The sequence below is a fragment of the Gopherus flavomarginatus genome, chromosome 24, assembly GCF_025201925.1.
Source record: "Gopherus flavomarginatus isolate rGopFla2 chromosome 24, rGopFla2.mat.asm, whole genome shotgun sequence".
Classification (NCBI taxonomy): domain Eukaryota; kingdom Metazoa; phylum Chordata; order Testudines; family Testudinidae; genus Gopherus; species Gopherus flavomarginatus.
The window spans coordinates 13,520,907-13,538,723 of NC_066640.1; the positions used below are offsets into that span (position 1 = coordinate 13,520,907).

The 17,817-nt window shown below is 53.9% G+C and overlaps 1 protein-coding gene across 1 annotated transcript; it reads left to right on the forward strand.

Moving 5' to 3' along the window:
• Window positions 1-2,601: 2,601 nt before the first annotated feature.
• ANKLE1 (ankyrin repeat and LEM domain containing 1) lies at window positions 2,602-17,745 on the forward strand. The gene is made up of 9 exons (XM_050933691.1): window positions 2,602-2,666; window positions 5,687-5,839; window positions 7,445-7,550; window positions 8,607-8,727; window positions 9,698-12,985; window positions 14,533-14,695; window positions 15,159-15,318; window positions 16,040-16,169; window positions 16,893-17,745. Exons 1-9 carry the CDS (start codon window positions 2,608-2,610, stop codon window positions 17,063-17,065), a joined length of 4,353 nt encoding a protein of 1,450 aa, XP_050789648.1. The 5' UTR covers window positions 2,602-2,607; the 3' UTR covers window positions 17,066-17,745.
• The last annotated feature ends 72 nt before the right edge of the window (window positions 17,746-17,817 follow it).

Sequence of the window (17,817 nt, forward strand, 5' to 3'; positions counted from 1 at the left end):
TCATCCCTGGGATCCCCCCAGCAGCGCGCGCGAGCCCCGAGCTCAGAACAGCTCATCCCTGGGATTCCCCCAGCAGCGCGCGCGAGCCCCGGGCACAGCTCATCCCTGGGAACCCCCCAGCAGCGCACGCGAGCCTTGGGCACAGCTCATCCCTGGGAACCCCCCAGCAGCGCGCGCGAGCCCCGGGCTCAGAACAGCTCATCCCTGGGAACCCCCCAGCAGCGCGCCCGAGCCCCGGGCACAGCTCATCCCTAGGAACCCCCCAGCAGCGCGCGCGAGCCCCGGGCTCAGAACAGCTCATCCCTGGGAACCCCCCAGCAGCGCGCGTGAGCCCCGGGCTCAGCTCATCCCTGGGATCCCCCCAGCAGCGCGCGCGAGCCCCGGGCACAGCTCATCCCTCGGATCCCCCCAGCAGCGCGCCCGATTCGTCCCTGGGATCCCCCCAGCAGCGCGCGCGAGCCCCGGGCACAGCTCATCCCTGGGAACCCCCCAGCAGCGCACGCAGCCCCGAGCTCAGAACAGCTCATCCCTGGGAACCCCCCAGCAGCGCGCGTGAGCCCCGGGCACAGCTCATCCCTGGGATTCCCCCAGCAGCGCGCGCGAGCCCCGGGCACAGCTCATCCCTGGGAACCCCCCAGCAGCGCACGCAGCCCCGAGCTCAGAACAGCTCATCCCTGGGAACCCCCCAGCAGCGCGCGTGAGCCCGGGCACAGCTCATCCCTGGGAACCCCCCCAGCAGCGCGCGCAGCCCCGAGCTCAGAACAGCTCATCCCTGGGAACCCCCCAGCAGCGCGCGTGAGCCCGGGCACAGCTCATCCCTGGGAACCCCCCCAGCAGCGCGCCCGAGCCCCGGGCTCAGAACAGCTCATCCCTGGGAACCCCCCAGCAGCGCGCCCGAGCCCCGGGCTCAGAACAGCTCATCCCTGGGAACCCCCCAGCAGCGCGCGTGAGCCCCGGGCACAGCTCATCCCTGGGATCCCCCCAGCAGCGTGCGTGAGCCCCGAGCTCAGAACAGCTCATCCCTGGGATCCCCCCAGCAGCGCGCGCGAGCCCCGGGCACAGCTCATCCCTGGGATCCCCCCAGCAGCGCGCGCGAGCCCCGGGCACAGCTCATCCCTGGGATCCCCCCAGCAGCGCGCGCGAGCCCCGGGCTCAGAACAGCTCATCCCTGGGATCCCCCCAGCAGCGCGCGCGAGCCCCGGGCACAGATCATCCCTGGGATCCCCCCAGCAGCGCGCGCGAGCCCCGGGCACAGCTCATCCCTGGGAACCCCCCCAGCAGCGCGCGCAGCCCCGAGCTCAGAACAGCTCATCCCTGGGAACCCCCCAGCAGCGCGCGTGAGCCCGGGCACAGCTCATCCCTGGGAACCCCCCCAGCAGCGCGCCCGAGCCCCGGGCTCAGAACAGCTCATCCCTGGGAACCCCCCAGCAGCGCGCCCGAGCCCCGGGCACAGCTCATCCCTGGGAACCCCCCAGCAGCGCGCGCGAGCCCCGGGCTCAGAACAGCTCATCCCTGGGAACCCCCCAGCAGCGCGCGTGAGCCCCGGGCACAGCTCATCCCTGGGATCCCCCCAGCAGCGTGCGCGAGCCCCGGGCACAGCTCATCCCGGGGATCCCCCCAGCAGCGCGCGTGAGCCCCGAGCTCAGAACAGCTCATCCCTGGGAACCCCCCAGCAGCGCGCGCGAGCCCCGGGCACAGCTCATCCCTGGGAACCCCCCAGCAGCGCGCGTGAGCCCCGGGCACAGCTCATCCCTGGGATCCCCCCAGCAGCGCGCGCGAGCCCCGGGCACAGCTCATCCCTGGGAACCCCCCAGCAGCGCGCGCGAGCCCCGGGCACAGCTCATCCCGGGGATCCCCCCAGCAGCGCGCGTGAGCCCCGAGCTCAGAACAGCTCATCCCTGGGAACCCCCCAGCAGCGCGCGTGAGCCCCGGGCACAGCTCATCCCTGGGAACCCCCCAGCAGCGCGCGCGAGCCCCGGGCACAGCTCATCCCTGGGATCCCCCCAGCAGCGCGCGCGAGCCCCGGGCACAGCTCATCCCTGGGATCCCCCCAGCAGCGCGCGCGAGCCCCGGGCACAGCTCATCCCTGGGATCCCCCCAGCAGCGCGCGCGAGCCCCGGGCACAGCTCATCCCTGGGAACCCCCCCAGCAGCGCGCGCAGCCCCGAGCTCAGAACAGCTCATCCCTGGGAACCCCCCAGCAGCGCGCGTGAGCCCCGGGCACAGCTCATCCCGGGGAACCCCCCAGCAGCGCGCGCGAGCCCCGGGCACAGCTCATCCCGGGGATCCCCCCAGCAGCGCGCGAGCCCCGGGCGCGCTCTGGCCGCGCCTTCGCCCATTGGCTGGCAGGGAGGAGCCGGGGCGGCCAATGAGGAGCGGGCGCGCAGGCGCAGTCGGGGCGGGAGGGCGATTCGAAGCGGGCGGCCGGAGGCAGCCCGGGGCTGAGGCGAGATGGCGCCGCCGTGAGCGGGAGGCTCCCGGGGCGGCTCCGGACCCTGCCCGCGGGCGGAGGAGCGGCGGCGGCCCCGCCCTCCGCGAGATGGGAGGGGGCGGGGATCGGCCCTGTGCGCGCATGCGCTGAGGGGAGCGGGTCCCCCACGGAGCCGGCATGAGCCGCGCGGGCCTGGCCGCCCGCCTGTGCGAGGCGCTGCGCGGCGAGGAGGCCCCGTAAGCGGGGGAGGGGCGCGCTGCGGGGGGGGAGGGGTACGTACTGGGGGGGTGTCACTGCACGCATTGCACGGGGGGGTGACACTGTACTGGGGGGGTCACTGCATTCATTGCGCGGGGGGGTGACACTGCTCTGGGGGGGTCACTGCACGCATTGCACGGGGGGTGACACTGCTCTGGGGGGGTCACTGCATTCATTGCACGGGGGGGTGACACTGCTCAGGGGGGGTCACTGCATTCATTGCGCGGGGGGGTGACACTGCTCTGGGGGGTCACTGCACGCATTGCACGGGGGGGTGACACTGCTCTGGGGGGGTCACTGCATTCATTGCACGGGGGGGTGACACTGCTCTGGGGGGTCACTGCACGCATTGCACGGGGGGGTGACACTGCTCTGGGGGGGTCACTGCATTCATTGCACGGGGGGGTGACACTGCTCTGGGGGGGTCACTGCATTCATTGCGCGGGGGGGTGACACTGCTCTGGGGGGTCACTGCACGCATTGCACGGGGGGTGACACTGCTCTGGGGGGGTCACTGCATTCATTGCGCGGGGGGGGTGACACTGCTCTGGGGGGTCAATCTATAGGTAGCAGTGGGGATGTCTGCGCACATTGCACTCGGGGAGGGGTGTTAATCCATAGGTAGCAGTGGGGGTGTCACTGCATTCATTGCACTGAGGGGGTCAATCCATAGATAGCACTGGGGGTCACTGCACACATTGCACTCGGGGAGGGGTGTTAATCCATAGGTAGTGGGGGTTTCACTGCACTGGGGGGGTCAATCTATAGGTAGCAGTTGGGGTGTCACTACACTGCATTTAGAATGGGTCAGCAGACAGGCTTAGTGTGCAGTGGGGGTTGCTGCACTGGGGGGAGGGCATCTTGCTGCTATGGGGCTACTGGGGACACACTGCACTGGTGACAGGAGTTATCTCTGTGCACTGGAGGAATGGCTGCTCACCATGCACATTGCATTGCTGGGAGACTCCTCCCACTGGGGGAAGGGAAAGGGATGTGCAGCACTGGGGAGGGGAGGGCTCCCTGTACTAACTACCTAGCAAGTTTGTCCCCTGCCACTGACTCTAATGCTGTTACTCCCTGGTTTCTACTCAACCCCTATGGAGACACAGCCAAATAATACAGGCCTATGGTGCTTGTGTGGGTGTGCGTCTGCCAGCTGCTCTGCCCATCCTTCTGTCACAAAGCAGCACTAATAAAACATATGGTGGAGCAGTAGCCAGGCATTGAGGAGCCTTCACTGCTTGGTGGCTTGCTTCTGGTCACATTGCCTGAGCTTGTGTCATCTGGGTAGACTAACCTTCTTGGGCAGAGCCTGTGTCTTTGTATGTCTCCAAGTACCTAAGATGCTTCAGAGGGTATATAAATAAGCAGTAGTAACCTTGCACTCATTGCAGCTCTGAGCCTCCCTGCTGATATGAGCCAAAGCATACAATAGAGTGTAGCCGAATGCTATTTACATTATACTTTGCTTGAACATGTGCAAAAATATCTGATACCTTTTTGCAAATTATACCTAATAGTCATTGCAATTCCAGTGTAAAGCAATTAATTATACTTGTATTATGCTTATCAAGAAAGGAACAGGTTGTATCGTGGTAATTCGTGGTTATTTCACACCTTGGTGTGTTTTAAGAGGTGGTAATAATGCTTTTCATCAGTAGATCACAAAGCAGATCTGTATCATTATTTCCATTTTATAGATGGAGAAACTGAGGCACAGAGAGAGGAAGTTGTTCTTGCCTAGGGGGATTAAGTCTCTCTAAAGCGTGGGGAGCAAAAGGCTGCTCTGATGATTGTATGGTAGAAATGAGAGGATTCAAAAGCCCTTGTATCTTGCTGAAAACAACCAGCTAGCTAATCTCAGAATGCAAGAAAATATGTCTGGACTTGTTAGTAGAAGCCTGAGGTTTGTCTGACTATAACAAGGGGCGGAGCCTTTGCCTTCTCACTGAAAATAGGGCCTCCGGGTTAAACAAGTAATCAGGAGAAACGGAAGCATAAGTCTACAATGCAGAGGAAAGCTATCCGAAGGGGGGCACACCCCACCAGGTTTGCTTCTGGAAAGTCAGCAGCCAGAGGCAACAGGAAGCTTGTGACAAGTGAAGGCTACTGATAAAGTAGTAGATGTTCCTTGTGCCCATTGTTTTGAGAGTCAGGAGTTTGTTGCAAAACTTGCAACAATCTTGAATTACTTGTGAATTACAAGTATATTTTTCCCCACTCGAAGAGTGAGAAGAGAAGGTGTGCATCGGCAGGCGTTTTAGTGACAAACAAATTATTGTTATAAACTGCTGCCAAAATCTTCCTCTTCAAAAAGTGCATTTTACTGTAAGAATCACTTTCTACCCCTCTCCTCAAGGAAAAAACAATCCAAGGGAGAAAAACCTGACCCAAATCAATTAAAGAAAAACAAACAAGTAAATTTAATACAATTTAAAGTATGTTTAACGTGGTTCCGATGCAGAGTTTATCCTGAAATGGGAAATATGCATGAGATTCAATGAAGTCCAGTAGGGACTTTGCAATTGCTAACAGATTTTATGTGGCAGGTGCTCGGATACCATGGCTAGGGGCAGAAACACAAAACCCTAAAAGAGATTAAAAAAAGTAAAAGATTGTTACAAAAATGACATTTGTCAGGTGATTACATATTCTAGGGAACGCCAGTCCCTAACCAGCATGTCTGTAGATTTTTGGGAATAAGGAGAGATTCTTGCCAGCAGTGTAAGCTCAGTTGAAAGATGCATCTTTCAACATTGAAGTTATGTATCTTCTGGCACACCCACTCACATCAGATGATAGACTTCCAATCAATTACAGGTCTACAGTATTGTTATCTGATACTCACATAGTGGAATGACTGTTGTAGAAACTTTAAAAGGACATTGTCCCTGCCCCGAAGAGCTGAGTCTCATGTTGAATGGTCCCTGACTAGTCATGCTGTGTGACTATCCCACGTGGGTAGCGTGTAACTTGGTGTCCTGTTGTACATCTGAAGGGTTGTGGAAGCACTGCTGAAGCAGGGTGCGGATCCTAACCTGGTTCTGCCAGAGGGAATTGCAGCGATCCACCTGGCTGCTGGCAAAGAAAGGGAAAGCGGGGTTCGTTGTCTGAAGCTGATTCTCCAGTATGGTGGAAACCCAAATGCCAGGTAATCGGGAAGCTTTTTGATTTGGGGAGAAGGGGGGTGGGTTTTAGTTAGCTGATGAAGCCCATTTAATACTTTGTGCATTTCAGACATTAATGAATTATCCTTCTCCCTTTCCAGTGCAAAGCAACATCTTTGTTGTTCAGATAGAAAAACTGAGAGATGAAGTATCTTGCCCAGGGTCCCACACTAAACTATTGGCAAAGCTGAGGATAGAACCCAGGAGTCCTGACCCCTACTTTTGTGCTGTAATCATTGGGAAATCTCCCCCAAACTGTGATCTGGAATAAGTTAACATCTGCCTTTCCTTGTGTATGCCTGAAAAAAACTTGGAAGCACAAAATGAAAGACTTTCTGTTTGGTGGATTATCACAGTGTGCTGATGTACGAGAGACTCTTGCTCAAGGGTCTCTCTGGGAGTGTTGAAACTGACAAACTGGACACAGATGTGTTCAGTGTGAACTGTGTGGCTTTTTTTCTCACCTGCTGAAAAGGCAGGACAATCAGGGAGGTACGTAGTCTCTGCTCCAGCCCAGTGTGGAAAATGAGATCCAAGTATGCTGTGTCCTGTTGAATCACACTTGAACTGAAAGATGCTGGAATGACTTTTTGCCTTTTTTGCACAGCTGAAAAGATGAGATGCATGTGAAGTTTGATCAGAGACGAATAGCTGTAAATTGTAAACTTGTGAGAAGTGTTACTGTTTCAGCCAGGGGATTGTGGGCCAATGTTCAGAATTGCATTCAGTGTGATAACATGTCTCCAGGATTTGCCTGCCACAGAATTGCCGTTTAAATCACCCTCTTAAATTTTAAACGTTTGTCACTCTTTTAGACGTTGCATATGCAAAGACAGACAAAATATGAAACTTGGGTCTCTTATAAAACAGTAATAAACTTCCCCTGAATTATGTGTTTCTTAGAAAGCTTGCAATAATACAAACTGTCACAAACCTTTTTATGGTCTATATCATGACAGGTTGTGCAAGTAGTATATGTAACCCTTCTGCAAGATGGAGTCAGCAGTAACAAGTGCCTGGTTCAATATCCCGGGGCCCCTCTTAACAATATAACACAGAACCGGCTTGAGCCCCCACCTAGTAATCAGTGATTTCTAACCCAACACCGACCAAAATTGATCACTTTGGCAATACAGCTCTGTCTGCTGGATACCTAGGCAGAGTAGGGGTGTTCATGTAAATACCATCTGATCCTGAAGCCTTTTCCCCCACCAGCTCATCACTAGCTGGCAGCAGAGAGCTCATTCAGACGTTGTTTACATATAAAAAGAAACATTTGTGTGTCTTATCATGTTGATATACCAATATTGAGCGTGGTTGCAGTCCATTCCTCCACTAGAATCAATCAGACATTTGATAAGACAGTACTAAATGAAATGTCTCTTCCTTTGTCAAATAAGATTGGAAGTAGTTGCAAAATGGTATGTACCAAAATATACACCAATCAGTGGGTGTTCCTCACTATACTGTATCATCATCTCCTGTTTCCTTTGTTGCGTTTTAATAGACACGCAATGGCATTTAAAGATTTTTTTTCCTTAAGGCACATAAAGGTATTGGAATGTAAACCTGGGTACTGTGTATTTCAGGTCAGTAGAGGAACTCACGCCATTGCATGTAGCAGCTTCTTGGGGATGTTACAAATGCTTGAAGCTCCTGCTGCGGAATGGAGGGGACCCAAATCTCGAAGACCAGGTTCGTATAATTATGATTTCAGTGTTGTCATCCCCAAGGTCTTGCTAACTAACTTAGGGACAGGCATTTCTTAGGGGTATGATGGATTCTCTCATTTTATCCAGTCTTCTAGACTGGCTCTTTCTAACTGATACACTTTAGCTCAACTTAAACTTGTGGGCGTGATGCAAGACTTGCTGGGTGATGTTCTGTGGCCTGGGTTATGTCAGAGGTCAGACTGGATAATCATAATGGTCCCTTCTAGCCTTAAGATCTATGAATCTATAACCAGTGAGGGACCTTGAATGGACAGCCATGTCTGCTTATACTCCTGAGCAGAGATTACTGCCTGTGCTGAACTGACTGGTGATTTTATGATGTGGGTGAATGTCTTTAAGGGATTAGAGGCCGCTAGATTTGTTCCATTTGTCACTTTGAGCAAGAGCGGAAATATTAAAGTATTAAATTGTCCGTGGCCCTGAGCACTTGTCATTAAAGCTTATAATTAACTGCCAGTTCAGTACAAGGCACAAATAAAGGCATGGTCCCTGCCCTGAGGAGTTGACCTCTCATGGCTGTGTTCGCAACAGGAGGACTCACCTATATTCATTCACCCCATGGTGAGCCTTTTGCTTCACCTGGGTACAATATTCTTCTACACCTCCATTCCTGTTGTGTTGCTATGCACTGTTAAACAGCTGCCACGTTCCACCTCAGAGGTGGCTGCATTTCAGTAATGAATGAAGAGATTCCTCCATTAGTAAAGTGCTTTGGTGTGATCAGCACTATTTAAATACAGCTTCTCCTTATTCCGCTAGAACCCTTTGCTGTTTAGCTTGAGACGCTTTGTCTCTGGAAACTACGTACATCACCTGCATAATTGTAATCTTCTTCCAGCCTAAGGTTGGCGGACCTCCAAATGTGGCTTTCCAGCTGAGTAGTGCAGCATGGTCCCACCTTTATACTTGGGTAGTTCCCTGCAGAGTGTTTCCCCTTGAGAAGCAGAGCATGATAAGGTGGTTTGTGTTTAATACATTTAATAGTAAAATGTGGGGGGGTTGTGCCTTTGCTCTTCAGGATGGAAACAGAGCAATCGACTTAGCCTTGGAACAGGGAAACAAGATGTGTGTACAAATCCTGCAGGGCTTCCAGTATGCCTGGCTCCCAGAGAAGGCCGATGGAGCACATAAGCACACATGTAAGTGCAGTAAGCGTTTCTGAATGAGTGCTGGGCCAGTGCTTGTGAACTGTGAATGCCCTCATTTGTAAGGGCTTCCGCTGCCATGGGAGAATCACCCATCTGTTTGCAAACTTCCTCCCACACGCCGTCTGTCTCAGCCCTGACCTGGAGGGACCATCTCCATGGCGCTGGGAGGGTACTGTAAGTCTGTGGCCCTTCAGTCTTTGGTCTCTCTACTGACCTAGCAAGGTACTGAACAACGAACAGCAAGAGTCCTCATCTGTTAGTTGCCTGATATGACCTAGAAATGAAGGGCTCTGGACCCCTCTATCCCCTGACCCAATCCCATAAACTGCTCTCAAGCATTTTCACTTATCTGCAGTCTAGAAAAGGCAAAGCAAACTGGATTAATGCTCCGTATTGCTACGATAATAACAATACCCAGCTCATATGTAACACTCTTCATCCGTCGATCTCAAAGCGTTTTACAAAGGAGAGCAGCAGTAGTATCCCCATCTTACAGATGGGGAAACTGAGACACAGGGAGGAGAAATTACTTGACCAAGATCATCTAGCAGGCCAGTGGCTGGGAATAGAACCCAACTTCCTAAGCCCTGATTCTGTGCGCTGTCCACTAGGCCACACTGCCTCCTTTTGATTTGTACTTTGCTTTTATTTGATCTCAAAGCACTTTAAAAACGAAGCCTGACAGCATGCTGTGAGGTGCTCCCCCCGTTACACGCGAGTGAACTGAGACAGACAGGTGAAGTGACTCTTTCAAGGTCACACATGGAGTCAGTGATAGAGCAGGGAATAGTTTCTAGGAATGCTGGTGCCCGACTGTCTGCCTTGCCAGCAAGGTGGTACTGCAGATGAACTGCTGTGTGTGTTTCCTTAGCATGGTTTGTAAGACACAAAGATACATTGATGTTTGCTGTTTTAATATAATAAACACTGAATAGTGAGTGTGTCACTCTGTCTTGTACAGTCTGCCACGAAGGCTTGAGAAATGCTGAGAGCTTCCTTTCCGTTCTGACTGACGACTGCACGGAAACTGGTCTCATCTCAAGACTTTCTGAAGCGTGGGATGATCCTGGACCACTTAGCAGCACCCAAAAGTGTCTGCCGGACGGGAGTCCCAGTAATGCAGGGCTGGGTATCACGGTTAACAACGCAGCAGCTGCTGATGCAAGTGGCCAACTGAGTTGTATCCCAGGGAATCTCCAGGACAATCCGTGCTGTTCAGTGCCTCCATCCACGTTGGCCTTTTGTGCCTATTCGCACCCGGGGCGTTCCCAGGGACCTGCCACTTTGTCTGACAATGGTCCATGCAGCCGTCGTGGCCTACCTCAGCCAGTGCTGTCCAGCACTTGGCTTTCAGCCAGTAATGAGCCTCGAGAACTAACTTCAAGTCTGACTACAACACCGGGCTTTCCTGGGGATGAAACTTCTGCTTCTCCTTCCTCAGAGACAGACGATAGTTTGACACCACCTGGCCCTGGCTATGAAGACACAACAGATAGTGGTCACGGTCTATCTTCCCAGCCAGTGCCTTGCCAGGATGAATCCATTTCAAAGGAGTCTGTGATCTCTCAGTCACAGCGTTGCAGCATGAGCCATGCAGCGCAGGCACGGAGAAGTGTCAGTTTCTGTGAGTCCCCTAAAATTTTCCCCCTCCGTAACAATGGGAACTGGAAGGAAAGGCCTTCTGGGCCACGCTGCAACCCCAGAGTTAGTGCTGCCAATGGGACTCTGGGCCAGTCCCAGCTCAGTGACTTCCTCGATCTCGAAATGTTAGGGAAGGTGAATGGCCAGGAAGGATTGGACGTCACATCCCCAGACCACGTGTACTTGTTCTGTCGGGCCAACTCCACAGCCGTTTGTGACTTGGAAAAGACAGTGATGGATCCAACGTTCCTGGCCAGAACACACGAAAATTCAGACTCTCCCTTCGCTACTGGACAGGTGCTTAGCAGAAGCTCTGAGAGCGGCAGCAGCCAATATAGCAGCTGTGACAGCGACTGTTACGTTAGCGCCGCAGACGCTTCTGACCACAGTGAGCCGAAGAAATGCTTGGAAGGGAACGAGGGCTGTACCGGTGGAGATACACAGTGCTGCAGCTCTTTGTGTGCCGGAGACGCAAGTGCTGATTCCAACAGCGCTGGCAGCAAAGATGGGAGTTCGCGAGTGCACTTAGGCAAAGGGTTGGTGGCCAGCACTGCAGGGCAGAGCTGCGAGAAGCTGGTAGAAATGCCATCTGCAGTGGAAACAGTTATGCAGCACGTGCCGCCCTCCGGGTCACAGAACACAGAGATGGCAGGAAGAAGGCATTTATATGCTAGTTCTGAAGCATCCCATATTAGCAGGGATGGTTCTGGTTTGACCTCCGCTGGGAAGCCAGCTTCAGAGCTGTGTATCTGCGGCACTGCACATAAATCTCTCAAAGACACGGGGGTATCAAGCCCTTCCCAAGAGTTACAGGCTGAGTGTGTCTCTCACAAGCAGAATGACAGAGACTCAAGCATCTTGTCGACTCAGGAACCACATCAGTTGACCCCAGCTGATGATGTGGTTGAGGAAGCTGGTCCTCAGGAAGCTTCTGCCTCTGTGAACTACAGGCAAATTATTGCAGACTGGAAATTGCAGGGTAAATTGAAGAGGATGCTGCTTTCCACGGACAACAGTCTCTCTGCAAGGACAGGACTGACCAGTAGCCAGTGGGTAGCAAGAAAAGCCGATATTCAGGAATGGGATCCCTCTGCAAATGAGTTTGACCCAGAGATGCCAGACACGGTGCTGCTAGGTGGGGCCACGAGTGGGACGCCGGACATAGGGATGCCAAGTGGGGACATGGAAGAGAATAACACAGAGGAAGAAATAAATGGCAACCCATTCAGAGGGAGATCGGTAAAGCCTCCCAGTCTGAGCAGTGAAGCTGACACCTTAGTGATCCAGCACATTGCCAGTCCCGCTGACGGTTCTGGAGAAGACGAGTTCACTCACTTGAACGAGAAACAGAAGATGTTTCCCACATCTTCAGATGTTTCCCCACTGCTTCAGATGCGCCCCAGGCCCTGCCACGTCACCCCCAGAACAAAGAGCCGCTTGGCATCTGCGGCGCGTGACAGCATCTCCTCCTCATCACTCTTTGAGGAGACACTGGAGATGCCAAGGCGGCCCAGGAGAATTAGGAGCCCTCCAGGGATGCGCTGGATGCCAGTTGGCCCTGCTGCCTGTCTGGAAGGTAATACCGCGAGGGCAAGCTGTGTCGCTCAGGGGGGTGAAAATGCATCTTGTTGGGAAGCAGAAGAGACTAATGATCTGGATGATACTGAATTAATCATAAAAGCCATCAGCCACTTGGGGTCCTCTGCTGGTCATAGCAGCTACCCACATGCCAGCCCCACAGTGCTGCTAGACTCTGACAAGGGCACTGATGAGCAGTCCTTTTCCGGTAACAAGGGGAAAGCCGAGCCAGGTGCTGCCTGCCACCCTGGCCTCCCTCCCTGCCTCCCAAGCTTCGATACAGACAACCCCCCACCAGACAGCATGTGGCTGACGGAGGATGGGGAGAGTGACTGCACAGACCCAACACGGCAGGTTGCTCTCACCAGGCCCCTTGATGCAACAGCCTTCTCCCAGGCTGAGTCAGATGCTGCAAATGAGGAATGTGGGAGTGTGTTGCCCAGCGCGTGCCTGCAAGAGGAGCACCGTCAGCCTCAGCTGGATGCCAAGAGGCAGCCTGGTGGCTCCAGGGTTAGTTTCAGTCGGCTGTCCTCCAGGAGGCCTTCTCGGGCAACGTCTGCCACCGACCACACTTCGGGGAGGCTGAGCCCCGTGCTGGACTCGTGCAGCCAGGACTTTCCCCTCTCGCCCGGCGGCCGGCCTATGAACCTCAGCACCCGTGAGCCAGTGGAATATCTCTACATGGACGAGGAGGAAGGGTACGCGCTGATCGAGCGTCATGTCCCGTGCATGGACAACGCATCTGTACTCATAGACACTACGAGCTCTGATGACACTATTGTTTATGACTGGAAAGCCTACCAGAGCAAACTGGCGGAGCAGGAGAACAAGGAGAACCAGCCCCTGCAGTGCAAGTCACCAATGGCAACCTCCAAGCTACATCTCCTCTCTGATGAAGCCCTCATTAGGAAGCTGAGAAACCTGGGCACAAACCCAGGGCCCATTACAAGTCGAACGAGGAAGTTCTACTTGGAGCTGCTCGACAAACTGCTGAAAGACCCAAACTCCCAGGCCAGGAAGAGGTCTGTAGGTAAGCAGTTTCTATCAGGGAACAGGTGGGTGTGGAGCTTCTCGCTAAGCTGTTCTGTCAGAGATGGAGCATTTAGGCCAAGTCAGCATGGAAAAGCTGCATCTGTTTAAATTGATTTAGTTAAACTCATGCAAAGTTCTGCTCCAATTTAAACTGGGTGTATTTGGTTTAGCTAAAGAGGATTAGGAACCTGAAAAAAGCCCCTCGCCAACTGAAATCAGTGTCAACACAGGGGTTTGCACTGATTTTACTAAATCAGTTTTAAAAAGTGCAGCTTTCCTGTGTGGACAAGGTCTGCAGCATTAACATTTTAACAGATTTTTTCTGTTCCTGCTTTTCCAGTTCTGGGGCCTGATCTTGTCTACACACAAACTTGCACTGGGTTTGTTAAACCAGTTCAGACCACAGTGTGGATGCTATAATCTTGGTTTAGTTTAAATCTGTTCCTAATAGACTTAGGGCTTGTTTACGCTTGAAATGCTACAGTGGAAGTATAGTGCTTCCGTGTAGATGCTACCTGTGCTGACGGAGGGCACAGCTAATCCTCCTCCCTGAGAGGCTGGAGCTAGATCGATGGAAGAATTCCTAGCGCTGTCTTCACGGGGCACAGCTCAGTGTAACTACGTCACTCGGGGGGGGGGGTGATTTTTCACACCCCTGAGCAGCATGGCTGGGTCAGCCAAACTTTCTAGTGTAGGCCAGGCCTCAGTCTGCTTTACCCTGAAGTAAAGTCCCAAGTGACCTTTGTCACCAGTTTAACAAAATCAGTTTAAACTTTCACCTCAAATGAAACCAGTGCAGCTCCTGTGTACAGAGGTTTCTTTAAAGGTGCATTTGCCCCCAAAGAAAGCAACCACTTACATGACCCCTTTCCTCCCCTCCACCATGCCAACCCCCTGGGTTTGGTCCATGTGCTCTCTTCCGTTCAAAGCATCACTGCTAGAGGAATCATTCCTCGGCAGCATCAGAAAGCACCTGCTCTCCCCTCCTCCGCGGGTCCCTTCCAGGTGTTGCATTGTTCTGTTACCAAGCCTGGGCTCTACTCTGAGGCCCTAAACACTCCCAGTTCACTGTAGTGACCTGCCTGCAGCACCTAGTCAGATACTCAGAGCCAGGGAATTAAGTGGCATAAAACCCAGTTGGAGCTGACTGCTGCTGAGGCAGTTTGGAATGGCCGGATTCCTTTGTAGCTTTGCCCCCGCTGTGATGTGGTGACGTTCACTGAAAGGTCTAGTAAAGGCTGGTGATCCAAAGGCCGAGAGGATGGTAATGGGTGTAAGGAAACACAAACCCGAGAGCCCAGATCCGGAGTGTACGAACCTGGTAATCTACAGCCCAAAGTGCTGCAGTCACTAGATTTCTGCTATGGCGGTGTCTCTTGGGAAGAGGTGATAGCTGCGTGCTCCCTGGCATGTGCACATTACTCCACGTTGCCTAGCCATCTCTGGCTCGCCTTGCCCTGTCTAACCTAGCTGTATGTTCTCTCTCTCCCTCTCCCCCCTTTCTGGGGGGTGGAGGGAAACGGGCTGCTTCTTGCACTGGCACAGGACACAGCCCTGAGCTGGCCTCTGTACTAGAGACCTTTCAGATCCCGGACTGCAAGGACGACGAAATGACTCTCTCCAGGCAGTTTGACCAGCCCGACAAGAACAGGAAGTGGAGGGAGGGCGTGCTCAAGTCCAGCTTTAACTATCTGCTGTTGGACCCCAGGTATGGCCTCTCTCCCTGCACCGTGTCCTCACAGGGCGGCTTTTGCCGTCTCTCTGAACTCTTCCCCCTTAGGGACAAGGTTTGCAGGTCCTGCATCTGACCTGCTTTAAAGCTGCCATCTCCTGGGGAAAGCCCACCAGGAGAACTTTCTCTTCTACCCTCCTGCTCCAATGGCAAGAGTGACTCTACTCTCCTGTTCCCGCAGGGCCTGTGCAGGGCGGTGGTGGGTGAGTGGGTTATGTTGTGTTTGCACCACTGACCAAGCTTTTCAGGAGTGACTGGTGGTTTTTGGGTGTGCAGCTTGAGAAACCTTAAAGAGCCTGAGCTAATAACAATACCTAGAGACTAGCCGGGGCCCCAGCGGAGCAGAGCGCTGCGCTGCTGAGCCGGAGACTTGGGGCGTGTGGAAGGAACGGCAGATGAGACCAAAGCCTTCCACGCTCAGCGCTGCCTCCTCCTGCAGGGTGACTCAGAACTTACCTTTCCGCTGCCACCGCCTGAGCCAGGCTGACTGCTTTAGGACTTTCATCAGTGCCGTCTTCTACGTGGGCAAAGGGAAACGCTCCCGACCCTACAGCCACCTCTACCAGGCCTTAACTCACTACAGAGGTGGAAAGAAGCAGGTAACTGGGCAGGGGAGTCCTAAAACAAACTGCCACTAGGTGGCGATAAGCCCTAAGCGAGACTTTTCTGCTCTGCCCGAGGTTAAAAACCACTTTAACACAAGCTCTGTCCAGATCATGAGATCAGCGGGAAGCTGGAGCTCGCTGATTTACACCGGCCCAAAGCTGTTTAGTCCCCTGTGGAAAGGGGTGTGGGGTTGCATGCCTCAGGAGAGCCCTTTAACTTCAAAGTTTGCCACTTTGACTCCTGCGCCACCTGGGAGTGACAGGAAACTGGTACCAGCTGATGGCTGGGTGCCGGAGCAGGCCTGCTTTGTGGATGGACAGGGCTTCGGGCCTAAGGGCTGTTACCTGGCCCCGTTCACATTTGCACCACTTGTCACTGAGGGCCTGGGGAGGTGCCATCCCTGGGAGAACGACCAGGAACCTGCCAGGGGACAGTGAGCTGGCTGCTCCAGATCTGGCCGAGAACCAGTTGGAAGAATAAAATTGCTTGGGTTTAAATATCTCTGGGAACAGCCCACACTCAGTGTGTCTGTCGGGATAACTCACCTGCCCCCACCAGTGGTTTTCAACTTGTGGTCTGCAGATCTCTGGGGGTCCGCAGCCAAAGGGGGCTGCACCTCCATTCAAAATTGTTTTTAGGGGTCCACAGATGAATGAAATTTGAAAACCACCATGTTAGGAGGTTTGTAGTCACCACCGACTGTATGTCCCGCAGGCGTGCCCCAAAGTGCAGCACATCCTGGACATCTGGGCAGGCGGCCAGGGCGTGATCTCCGTGCACTGCTTCCAGAACGTCATCCCGGTGGAAGCTTACACGCGGGAGGCCTGCTTGGTGGATGCGATTGGTACGGCAGCAGCAAGTGCCATGATGGTTTTGTCCTCAGTTTACATGAGCTTCCTCCCTCCCCCCCAAGAGAGCCTTCAGAGATGTCCCTGATCTGGCCATTCCCTCCATAGCCCCCCGGGGATGTGGTTTAGAAGGGGAGGGGCTGGGCTCTGAGCCCACGAGTGGGAGCCCCAACTCTGAAACCGAATTTCTTTTCCCCCCCCCCATATGAGCTTGGGGAAGTTTTCCCAGCTCTGTGCCTCAGTTTCCCCATCTGTAAAGGCAGAATGGCAATGATGACTTGCTTCCTACTAGGGCGAGCAGGGTTGGCTTGTTTTTAAAGCACTTTGAAGATGAAATATTTTTTCTTGGTTTCATGTGAACCTCGATCTATTCCTGAGCTTCTAGCCATCCCATCCTCTGAGGTCTGTGTCTTGGGGGGCTAGCTTGAACGTTCCCTGCCCTATTCATGGTGGAAAGGTGGGGATGGGGCTGTCACTGAGTTGAACTCACTCCTGATCCAAGCAGCTGTGACTCTGTTGCCCTCCGTGGAAACACACCTCCTTTAGCAGCCTTCCCATGGGGGCAACCAGGGCGAAGTTTCCCGTGGCTGGCACAAGATGAGGGTGATTCTGCTGAGGGATTGCGGGGGGGATCAAGCTGTGTGCTCCCCTGCTAGTGGAACCCTCTGACCACCCCCGCTCACTGCAGATGGCTCTAGTGAGCATGCTTCCTCTTCCAGGGTTAAAGATGCTCACCAATCAGAAGAAGGGGAATTACTACGGCGTGGTGGCGAGCTGGGCCATGAAACGTCGCCGGTGCCTGGGGATTCACATGCTGCACAGGGCCATGCAGATCTTCCTGGCGGAAGGGGAACGGCAGCTGCGTCCGGCAGACATCCAGATTGGGCAGTGAGGCTGCTCCTGCCAACCATCCTCTCGCCTGGCTGGCGGCTGCAGCTCTAATTAGATGGCTGCGTATGGTGAGCCAGGGCGGTGTATGGCTCGCAGGGGGCGCTGGGATAATGGAGCCCTTAGCTAGATGGGGGCTTGGAGTCATTCACCAGCAGCAGCAGGGCTGAAACTTGCCGCTCAAGGAAAGGGCGGATCCAAGCTGCTGCGGAACTGAAGCCTGCTCCTCTCCCTAGAGAAGGGGGAGCATTAAATTGCTCTTAACTAACTGGTCGTGGAAGGTGCCTCCTGCCTGCCGGAGGCAGGATTTTTAATCACCAAAACGTGAATTAAATTTGTCTTTTATCTCACTGCTCTGAGGTTTGGCAGGAGGCTCAAGAGAAGTCAGGCACAGAGAACACCTGGGGGTTTTACAGTGTTTGTAGCAAGCAGACTCGTTCCCTAGTGTCACGTGCTGACCGGCCTGCAAGGGGCAGGGGAGTTTTAAACAGACCTGTTAACGGCTGCTCATGTTCTTGATTCTGTCTGTGGAATTGGGCATGGAGAAAGCTCTGCTGGAGAGGGCACGTGGGAAGCACGACCTTTTACACACTGCTAGTTTCTGTGCTGCTTTAAGGTTTGTATTTTTTTATTAGTCTTTCCAAAAGAGGAAAGAGGTTTCTTTTTAAAAAATAAATCACTGTGGATGGCTCTTAGCACAGAAGTAGCAGCTTTTCGGCCTGTCTGTCTGCAGGAATCTGAACTGTCTCTCGTCTC